The sequence below is a fragment of the Mobula hypostoma genome, chromosome 2 (assembly GCF_963921235.1).
Source record: "Mobula hypostoma chromosome 2, sMobHyp1.1, whole genome shotgun sequence".
Taxonomy (NCBI): Eukaryota; Metazoa; Chordata; class Chondrichthyes; order Myliobatiformes; family Myliobatidae; genus Mobula; species Mobula hypostoma.
This window is the reverse complement of record NC_086098.1, coordinates 158852819-158864925: the sequence shown is the minus strand read 5'-3', so window position 1 is coordinate 158864925 and position 12107 is coordinate 158852819. Positions and strand designations below refer to the sequence as shown.

Genomic DNA, 12107 nt, shown 5'->3' with positions numbered 1-12107 from the left:
AGGATGTGGAAATCATAGAAAGGGTGCAGAGGAGATTGACAAAGATGTTGCCTGGACTGGGGAGTATGCCTTATGAGAATAGGTTGAGTGAACTTGGCCTTTTCTCCTTGGAGTGACGGAGGATGAGAGGTGACCTGATAGAGGTGTATAAGATAATGAGAGGCATTTATCATGTGGATAGTCAGAGGCTTTTTCCCCAGGGCTGAAATGGCTAGCACAAGAGGGCATAGTTTTAAGGTGAAACCATAGAAAAACTACAGCACAGAAACAGGCCTTTTGACCCTTCTTGGCTGTGCCGAACCATTTTCTGCCTAGTCCCACTGACTGCACATGGACCATATCCCTCCATACACCTCCCATCCATGTATCTGTCCAATTTATTCTTAAATGTTAAAAAAGAACCTGCATTTACCACCTCGTCTGGCAGCTCATTCCATACTCCCACCACTCTCTGTGTGAAGAAGCCCCCCCCCCCTCGATGTTCCCTTTAAACTTTTCTCCCCTCACCCTTAACCCATGTCCTCTGGTTTTTTTCTCCCCTTGCCTCAGTGGAAAAAGCCTGCTTGCATTCACTCTATCTATACCCATCGTAATTTTATATACCTCTATCAAATCTCCCCTCATTCTTCTATGCTCCAGGGAATAAAGTCCTAACCTATTTAACGTTTCCCTGTAACTGAGTTTCTCAAGTCCTTGTAAACCTTCTCTGCACTCTTTCAACCTTATTAATATCCTTCCTGTAATTTGGTGACCAAAGCTGAACACTCCAGATTCGGCCTCACTAATGCCTTATACAACCTCATCATAACATTCCAGCTCTTATACTCAATACTTTGATTAATAAAGGCCAATGTACCAAAAGCTCTCTTTACGACCCTATCTACCTGTGTCGCCACTTTTAGGGAATTTTGTATCTGTATTCCCAGATCCCTCTTCTACTGCACTCCTCAGTGCCTTACCATTAACCCTGTATGCTCTACCTTGGTTTGTCCTTCCAACGTGCAATACCTCTCACTTGTCTGTATTAAACTCCATCTGCCATTTTTCAGCCCATTTTTCCAGCTGGTCCAAGTCCCTCTGCAGGCTCTGAAAACCTTCCTCACTGTCTACTACACCTCCAATCTTTGTATCATCAGCAAATTTGCTGATCCAATTTACCACATTATCATCCAGATCATTGATATAGATGACAAATAACAATGGACCCAGCACTGATCCCTGTGGCACACCACTAGTCACAGGCCTCCACTTGGAGAAGCAATTCTCTACTACCACTCTTTGGCTTCTTCCATTGAGCCAATGTCTAATCCAATTTACCACCTCTCCATGTATACCTAGCGACTGAATTTTCCTAACTAACCTCCCATGCGGGACCGTACTGAAGTCCATGTAGACAGTATCCACTGCCTTCGCTTCATCCACTTTCCTCGTAACCTCGTCGAAAAACTCCAATAGATTGATCAAACATGATCTACCACACACAAAGCCATGTTGACTCTCCCTAATAAGTCCCTGTCTATCCAAATGCTTGTAGATTCTGTCTCTTAGTACTCCCTCCAATAACTTACCTACTACCGACGTTAAATTTACCGGCTTATAATTTCCCAGATTACTTTTCCATCCTTTTTTAAACAACAGAACAACATGAGCCACTCTCCAATCCTCCGGCACCTCACCTGTAGACAGCGACATTTTAAATATTTCTGCCAGGGCCCCTGCAATTTCAACACTAGTCTCCTTCAAGATCCGAGGGAACACCCTGTCAGGTCCGGGGGATTTATCCACTTTAATTTTCCTCAAGACAGCAAGCACCTCCTCCTTTTCAATCTGTACAGGTGCTCGGAAGTAGGTACAGAGGAGATGTCGGGTAAGTTTTTTACGCAGAGAGTGGTGAGTGCGTTGAATGGGCTGGTGGCGACAGTGATGGAGGTGGAAATGATAGGGTCTTTTAGGAGACTCTTGGATCGATACATGGAGCTTGGAATAATAGAGGGCTATGGGTAAGCCTAGGTAGTTCTAAGGTAAGGACATGTTTCATACAGCTTTGTGGGCCGAAGGGCCTGTATTGTGGTGTAGGTTTTCTATGTTTCTAAGTACAGCCTCTCCTCTTGTAGGCTTATCTACATATTGTGTCAAGAAACCTTCTTGAAGACACCTAACAAACTCCACCCCATCTTAACCCTTCACTCTAGGGACATGCCAGTCGATATTTGGGAAATTAAAATCTCCCACCACAGCAACCCTGTTATAATTACACCTTTCCAAAAATTTGAGGCATTGTCGCCCTTTACTCGTGGCACGCCTTAACCATAAAAATATGTAACTTGTGCAAAATGCACTGCCACAACTTCCAGGGACTTTTTCAGCAATGCTTCCCAAACCCAGTGTGACTACATTCAAGAAGCAGAGTAGGTAGTGGGGAAAATCACCACCCGCAAATCCCACATTATTCTAATTTAAATGTACATTGCCATTCCCTTATTAATGGGTGAAAGTTATGCAGCTGCTTCCTCACCGACACTGAGAATACATTCACCATATAGAGTACACTGGCCTGTGAGGCAGCTGACCAGCATCTTTGAAGGTGGTTAGGAATGGGTAATAAATGCATTCCTTGCCAATGGGATATTCAGAGCCATCTTGACAGAAGCACATGTTGATACTGTTGTCTGCAGCAAGGCCCTCAGAAACATCAGACTAACTAAAGTCAGGATGTCACCAGTTTTGGCCTGACTCGGTTACAGATAGCGATCAGTTTGTTTGTGCTGTATGATAAAGTGGTTGTTAGTATCAGACTTGCTGTGAAAAAGGATGTGTAGGACTGGTCTTCATGCAGGCACTTGCCACAGTGTGTTGACCTTGACACTAAAGATCACCGGTACTGAGTTAGCTACCTCTGAAGTCAACTGGATCGTGCTAGTTAGTCAATAATTTATGTTCATTTCCCTGATTTACATCAGCGAACAAGTGTTATTAAGGCCCTCTTCCATTGAAATTGGTCATAGTCATAACAAATCCAAACACTTCCCAACTATTCCATTTACCCACCAGCCATTTTTAATCCAATTGGGCACTACTCGAAGAAAGTGGAGGTGCTGCCATGCTTTCTTTATAATGAAACATTGCCTGCTAGACCCAGGACAGATCCTCTGAAATGATAACACGGAGGAATTTAAAGTTGCTGACCTTCTCCACGTCTGATCCCTGAATGAGGAATGTCTCATGGGCCTCCAGTTTCCACCTTCTGTAGTCAATAATCAGTTCTTGATCTTGTTGACATTGAGAGGTTGTTGTTTTGACACTACTCAGCCAGATTTGCAGTCTCCCTCCTGCATGCTGATTTGTCACCACCTTTGATTCAGCCGACGACAGTGGTGTCGTCAGCAAATTTAAATATGGCATTGGAGTGGTACTTGGCCTCAAAAGACATAAGTGAGTAGAACAGGAGCTAAGCACACAGCCTTGTGGTGCACCTGTGCTGATGGTGATTGTGGAGGAGACGTTGTTGCCTCTCTGAACTGACTGGGGTCTTCAGGTGAGGAAATCGAGTATCCAGTTGCACAAAGCGGTTTCGAGGCCTAAGCCTTGAAGCTTATTGATTAGTTTCGAGGAGTTGATAGTATTGAATGCCAAGCAGAATTCGATTAACAGCATCTTGATGTATACATCTTCACTGTCCTGATGTTCGAAGGTTGAGTGAAGAACCAAAGAAATGGTATCTGCTATTGACCTTTCTATTTACTTTTTATTTTAAGTTTTAGAGATACAGCACAGGCAGGGCCTTCCAGCCCTTCAAGCCGTGCCACCCAGCAACCCACTGATTTAACCCAAACCTAATCATGGGCTAATCTCCAATTGATCTACTCACAGGTACATCTTTGGACTGGGAGGAAACCGGAGCACCCGGATGAAACCCACATACACACAAAAGAACATACAAGCTTGTTTACAGATGATGCCAAAATAGAACTGTGAACTCTGACACCCCAAGCTGTAATAGTGGCGCCACAGACCACAGTCATGTCAGCCTCAGAGACTGAAATCACAGGATCATTTGTGGCTGTGCTAATTCATGAAGATACCTCTCTGTTTTGATGGTCAAAGCGAACATAAAAGCCCTGACGAAGGATTTCGGCCCAAAACGTTGACTGATCGTTTCCACGGATGCTGCCCGACCTGCTGAGTTCCTCCAGTGTGCTGTTAACATAAAAGCCGTTGTGTCATCTGGGAGTGAAGCCTTCTTGTCACCTATGGCACTTGATTTCACTTTGTAGGAAATGACGGTATTCAAGCCCTGCCACAGCTGTTGAGCATCCTTCAGTGATTCAGGTTTGGCCCGGAATTGACACTTTGCATGTGATCTGGCTTTCCTTGGTCGTAACTAGTGTTTCATTTGGTCACCAGATCTGAAAACCACTGATCTGGCCCTTGGAAAATTGTGGTTCACCCAGGGCTTCTGTTTGGGGAAGACCATTGAGTGTATGTTCGTGGTTATCTTCTGCTCTAGCCCATCCACTTCAAGGTTTGACATGTGTTCGCTGATGCTCTTCTGCACATCACTGTTGTAACATGTGGTTATTCGGGTACCGTTGCCTTTCTGTAAGCCTTTCTCATTGACAAGGCATTTTCACCCACAGAAAATACCTTGTTAATGAGAAGGTGGATGCTTTTTGTTTTTCACTCAATTTTCTGTAAACTCTTCGTCGTTGTGGCTATCCCTCGAGGTCGAGGATGATGGTTTTTGTTCGAAGAAGTGGCCCACGGAGTGAAGACACCTGTGCGTGTATTTGTTTAATGTGTACTTGATGTTGCACTCCAAGAGGCACACGATACTTCACAAATCAACCAACTGATTCCAATGGCATGGAAACCACAACGATTGGAGCCGATGGATTTGTTGCAGCCTTCATCCCCCTTCACAGCCGTTGAGTTCGAAGTAACTTTGTCCGCCTGTTTCACTGTTGGGGTCTTGGTTGGATTGTTCTTTGTCAGGGACCTCACCCTCGACCTTACCACCATGGGTGACCCTACCAGGAGCATAGCTCCAGACAGCATTGCTCTCGGGAACACAGGGCCACACAAGCTTCTCCACCACGACAAGGTGACAATTCATGGAGAAGGTAAACTCTTAGAGACTTGTGCATAGAAACCCCAGGAGATTAGCAGTCTCTGAGATAATCAAACCACCCTGTCTGGCACCAGCAAACATTCCACAGTCAAAGTCACTTAGATCACATTTCTTCCCCATTCTGATGTTCGGTTTGAATGACAGCTCTTGACCATGTTTGCATGTTTTTATGCAGTGAGTTGCTGCCACATGATTGGTTGATTAAATATTTGCGTTAATGAGCAGATGTAAAACTGTACCTTGTAAAGTGATCACTGAGTGAATGTTGGAATGACTATTAATATGATTGCATCATCAGAGTTTCTCCAGAGAACTTTAAACTCATCCCACTAATCATTCTGGTAAATTAGTTTATTATTGTCAAATGCACCTAGATATCTTGGGAAAAACTTCTGCTTTGCATGTCAACCATATTGAACGTTTCATCACGTTGGTACATTGAGATAGTACAGTAGAATGATGATCTTGCACATTATTGTTTACTTGCACTGCTCTCTGTAGCCCTTCAATTTATTCTGCATTGTTATTGTTTTACTGTGTTCTACCTCAATGCACTGTGAAATGGTTTGATCAAAATGAACAACATGCAAGACAAGCTTTTCATTGTATCTTGATACAATAAGAGATATGTTTACAGAGAACATGCAGTGCAAGCAGACAGTAAGGAGCAAGGCCATTATGAGGTACTGTAGATTGTGAGATCAAGAGTCCATTTTATTGGTCAATGGTTTCTTAACAGCAGGATTGAATCTGTCCATCAGCCTGGTAGTACCTCTTTCTTGTGGGGATGGTGAGTTGAGGATGTGTCTTGGGAGGGAGGGACCTTTGATTAAGTTGGCTGCTTTACTGAAGCAGGAATTTGTAATTTGTCATTTAGCATGATATTAATCTCTGGCTGAAGGGGTTTAACCTTGTTTCAGAAGCCTCTCTCCATCAGATTGTGAACATGTTCATTATCGACTCTTTAACTAGCTGTCGGGGCATTAGCAGTGGTTTGAGTTGACTCGACTAAACTTTGAAATGACATCTGGATTGGATCTTAGGACCCTTGCTCTAAGTTTTTGTTCAGCCCTTGTAGTTCTCAGCCTTGTGGTGGGGGTGGGGGGAGCAGGTGGGTGTATGGATGGGTATTGAACTGTAAACCTGTGTCTAAACATGTGCTTATGTTCCAGGTCAAACCTGTGTTGATATAAAAGATAACGTGGTAGATGAGGGCAAGAACTTCACTCCAAAGGGTAATGATCCATGCTTGAGCTGTACCTGTCACAATGGCGAACCTGAGATGTGCGTTGCCGCTCTATGTGAGCGGCCACAAGGCTGTCAGCACTATGAGAAGGACCCAAAGGAGTGCTGTAAATTCACCTGCCTTGACCCAGGTAAAGCAACCCTTATATATAGATGCAGTTGGTGAGTGAATCTGGGTGTAACACGGATCACACGCTAGGTTTTCAAAGCCTGAAGGTCGTTGGAGGAAACTTGCACTAGGGTGGGTCATTAGTAGTGTGGAGGACATATACCAGAACTAGAACCAGTTTGTAAATTAGAGGTAGCAGGTCCTTGAGAAACCAGCCTTGAGTTTATTGTATCTGAAGAGGGGAATTCAGGCACAGTGTCTGGTTCATTGTAGATAGTTTTGTTTTATGGGATATTGAATTGGTAGTACTAGTGGGGGGAGCATTTCTTTTCTCCATAATGCTTTTAAACTTGCAATCCTTCTGGTGCAGGACGTGGATTCAGGTTTGAGTGTAAATGTTTTGTCTATTACTTCCTTGCTTTGTATTGTCAAAGGTGCCACCATGTGGATGTTGTTAGTCAATGCCTTGTCTGCACCTTGGCCAGATCTAAGAATAAGAGGCTGGCTGCAGATTTCTTCGTCAAGCAATACATAAGCAGATTATCTGATCATTATCACATTGCTGTTTCTGGGAGCTTATACAGAGATATACTGCTGTGTTTTTGACATTTCAATAGCTGTGCAACACAAGGTACTGAAGGAACTCAGCTGATCACGCAGCATGTATGCAGGCAAGAGGACAGTCAATGTTTCAGGTCTCCATCTTCTCCAGTGGTTGGAATCCTGTCTCTTCAAAGGAAGATGCTTATGGTTGTCAGAGGTCAATTTACACCAGCTCAAGAACACCAAAACAAGAACCTTTCGGCTCAGTCCTCTCATCACCCTTAGCTGCTTCAGTGACGTTCCATAATCATAATATCAACAGAGGCAGGTTCAGTTTCTTTCACAATTTCCTGACAGATGAAGTAGCCCCTATCACTATTAAGCACAGGCTGATCAGTGGCAAGTAGGATGATCATTGAATGGTATACGTGGAATATTAGAACAAGTCACCAATGGACATTGAATGGTACATATGGAATAATAGAACAGGACACCAGTGGACATTGAATGGTACATAGAATATTAGAGCAGGACACCAATGATCATTGAATGGTATACGTGGAATATTAGAACAAGTCAAAAATGGTCATTGAATAGTATACATGGAATATTAGAACAGGACACCAATGGACATTGAATGGTATACGTGGAATATTAGAACTGGACACCAATGGACAGTGAATGGTACATGGAATATTAGAACAGGACACCAATGGACATTGAATGGTACATGGAATATTAGACAGGATACCAATGGGCATTGGTTGGTACATGGAATATTAGAACAGGACACCTATAAGAAAGCTCCAGAAAGTTGTAAAGTCAGCCACCAACCTAATGAGCACCAGCCTCTGCATCATCGAGAACATCTTCAAAAGATGATGCCTCATAAAAGTAGAATCCATTATTAAGGACCCGTACCACCAGGAGGACATACTCTCTTCTCATTACTACTATCAGGAAGGAGATACGGGAGCTCAAAGACACACATTCAATGTTTTAGGACCAGCTAATTTCGTCCTGCCATCAGATTGCTGAACAGTCCATGAACCCTTGTACACTACTTCACTATATTTGTGCAACACACATAAAGGTTGCTGGTGAACGCAGCAGGCCAGGCAGCATCTATAGGAAGAGGCGCAGTCGACGTTTCAGGCCGAGACCCTTCGTCAGAAGGGTCTCGGCCTGAAACGTCGACTGCGCCTCTTCCTATAGATGCTGCCTGGCCTGCTGCGTTCACCAGCAACCTTTATGTGTGTTGCTTGAATTTCCAGCATCTGCAGAATTCCTGTTGTTCACTATATTTGTTCTGTTTTTGTACTATTCATTTAACTTAAGTACCTTTCTTATTGTAATTTATAGTATATTTTATGTATTGAACTAAAAAAAAACAAAAAGAAAACAAATTTCATGATATATACTGCCTATAAAAAAGTATTCTCCCCCTCCCCCCCAGAAGTTTTCATGTTTTATTGTTTTACAGTGAATCACAGTGGATTTAATTTGTTTTTTTTACACTTATCAACAGAAGAAGACTCTTTCATGTTAAAGTGAAAACAAATCCCTACAAAGTGATGTAACTTAATTACAAATATAAAACAAAATAATTGTTGCATAAATATTCACCCCCTTTAATATGACACACCTAATCATCACTGGTGCAGCCAATTGGTTTTACAAGTCACATAATTAGTTAGATGGAGATCACCTGTGTGCATTCAGGGTGTTTCAATTGATTGTATTAAAAATACACCTGTGTCTGGAAGGTCCCACTGCTGGTGAGACAGTATCCTGGTAAAAACTACACCATGAAGACAAAAGAACACTCCAAGCAACTCTGCGAAAAGGTTATTGAAGAGCAAAAGTTAGGAGATGGATACAAGAAAATTTCCAAGTCACTGATAATAAGTTAAGTCTATCATCAAGAAATGGAAAGAATATGGCACAGCTGTAATTCTGCCTAGAGCAGGCTGTCCTCAAAAACAGAGTGACTGTGCAAGAAGGGGACTAGTGAGGGAGGCCACCAAGAGACCTATGATAATTCAGTGGCTGAGATGGGACAGATTGTGCACACAACTGTTGCCTGGGTGCTTGACCAGTCACAGCTTTATGGGAGAGTGGCAAAGAGAAAGCCACTGTTGGGAGAAAGAAAAACTCACATGAAATCTCAGCTAGAGTTTGCCAGAAGGTATGTGGGAGACTCTGAAGTCAGCTAGAAGCATGTTCTATGGTCTGATGAAACCAAAATTGAGCATTTTGGCCATCAGACTAAACACTATTTGGTGTAATCCAAACACTGCACGTCATCAAAAACACACCATCCCTACCATGAAGCATGGTGGTGGCTGCATCATGCTGTGGGGATGCTCCACTTGAGGGTAAAATGAATGCATACAGGGAAATCCTGGAGGAAAATCTGATGCAGTCTGCAAAAGAATTGCGACTTGGAAGATTTGCTTTTCAGCAAGACAATGACCCCAAGCATAAAGCCCAAACTACACAGGAATGGCTTAAAAACAAAACAAAGTTAATGTCCTGGAGTGGCTAAGTCAGAGTTCAGACCTCAGCCCATTTGAGAATTTGTGGCTGGACTTGAAAAGGGCATTTACGATCCTAATGCAATCTGACAGAGCTTGAGCAGTTTTGTAAAGAAGAATGGGGAAAATTTTGTAGTTTCCAGATGCGCAAAGCTGATAGAGACCTATCCACACAGACCCAAGGCTGTAATTGCTGCCAAAGCTGCATCCACTAAATACTGACTTGCAGGGGCTAAGTACTTATGCAAACAATTATTTTGTTTTATATTTGTAATTAATTCAGATCACTTTGTAGAGAGATTTGAAATTTGGGTTGTTTGAACTATACCATGAGAGTCTTTCTGTCAAAAAAAGCCCAATTAAATCCACTGTGGTTCAATGTTGTAAAACAATAAAACATGAAGACTTCCAAGGGGGTGCATACTTTTTATAGGTACTGTATGGCAGTGATAATAAACCTGATTGATTCACTGGTTGTAGGGAGTGACTTGCTACAACCCACTGAAGTGAAGTTGGAGAATGGCTTTGTCAGTGGCATCCACATCCCTAAAATAAATTAATGGAAATGGCAGTTCTCCTCAACTCCCACATTCAGTGTTTACAGTTTCCTGTATCCCGTCCAAATTACTCCCACTCCATCACCACTGTTCCAAACATGTGCTCCGGCAGTTCTCATCCTGCCAGGCTCAAGCTATTTTTCTGTTAATCCACCCCTATAATCCAGTTTCTCCCAACTCCGTGCTAAGAAATGTAACCCAGATTCTCTGCTTTACAGTCCACCAATCACCTTTCCCTTTGTCTTCTTGAATTTGGCCACCTCCCCTCTCCACTTTTGGATTTGTTACTGAGTTTTGACATAACATTTCAACAATTCCTTTCCTCTGCTGCTTGGCTGCCGAGTTGCCCCAGCAGACTGTGCATCTCTTGCTTGCTTCTGCTCACCGTCCCTGTGTTTCGGTGTAAATCCACGCTCTCCATTTTCCCTGCTCCTCTCTTTGGGTTGCTCCCATCCTGTGCTTACACACGACACAACCTCCACAATCCACAGCACCAGTCCCACCGACACAACACAACACCCACGGACACGACGCAACACGACACCCACGACCCCGGCCCCACCGACACAACAGGACACCCACAGCCCCACGGACACAACAGGACACCCACGGCTCCGGCCCCACGGACACGACAGGACACCCACGGCCCCGACCCCACCGACACAACACAACACCCACAGCCCCAGCCCCACCGACACAACTCAACACCCACAGCCCAGGCCCCACCAACACAATACAACAACACCCACAGCCCCGGCCCTGCAGCCACAACGTGACACAACACCCACGGCCCCGGCCCCACCGACACAACACAACACCCACGGACACGACGCAACACGACACCCATGGCTCTGGCCCCACCGACACAACAGGACACCCATGGCCCCAACCCCACTGACACAACACGACACCCACTGCCCCGGTCCTGCAGCCACAACGTGACACAACACCCACGGCCCCGGCCCCACCGACACAATACAACACCCACGGACACGATGCAACACGACACCCACAGCCCCGGCCCCACCGACACAACAGGACACCCACAGCCCGGGTCCCACGGATACAACAGGACACCCACGGCCCCGACCCCACCGACACAATACAACACCCACGGCCCCAGCCCCACCGACACAATACAACACCCACAGCCCCGGCCCTGCAGCCACAATGGGACACAACACCCACGGCCCCGGCCCCACCGACACAACACGACACCCGCGGCCCCGGCCCCACCGACACAACTCAACACCCATGGCCACACGGACACAACACAACACCCATGGACACAACGCAACATAACACCCACGGCCTCGGCCCCACTGACACAACTCAACACCCATGGCCACACGGACACAACATCCACGGCCTCGGCCCCATGGACACAACACCACACCCACGGCCCCAACCCCACGGACACGACGCAACATGACACCCACGGCCCCCACCCCGGTCCCACAGACACGACACCCACGGCCCCCGCTCCAGCCCCACGGACACAACACCCATGGACATCAAAGTTGCTGGTGAATGCAGCAGGCCAGGCAGCATCTCTCGGAAGAGGTGCAGACGACGTTTCAGGCCGAGACCCTTCGTCCTGACCCCACAGCCCCGGCCCCACGGACACAATACAACACCCACGGCCCCGGCCCCATGGACACAACACAACATCAGCGGACACGACGCAACACAACACCCACAGCCCCGGCCCCACGGACACAACACAAAACACCACACAGTCAACCATAGTGACCAGGGAAGTGTGACTTGGTGGCTAACGAGTTGAATAGGTGCTGGAACCTTATTGGAACTTGTGCCCTGTTTTCCTTCATTGAGCACTAACCAAGACAAGTGTCCCTTTTTTGAACTAGGAACAAGGAAACGAATTCCAGTAACCATCTGTTTCCAGGGAATAAGTCAGTGTGTGTCAGTAGCTTCTCATGAAAAATCTGAAGCAGATGGCATACTTAGTGTAACCGTCCTGTTGT

At 45.3% G+C, this 12107-nt stretch overlaps 1 protein-coding gene across 1 annotated transcript in view; it reads left to right on the top strand.

Annotated features, from left to right (window-relative positions):
- Positions 1 to 12107, top strand: part of dgcr2 (DiGeorge syndrome critical region gene 2) — a 118617-nt gene that overhangs the window by 94840 nt on the left and 11670 nt on the right. The window contains exon 8 of the mRNA XM_063040930.1: positions 6301 to 6504. Within this exon, the coding sequence (XP_062897000.1) occupies positions 6301 to 6504 (204 nt within the window). The remainder of the gene's footprint in view (positions 1 to 6300; positions 6505 to 12107) is intronic.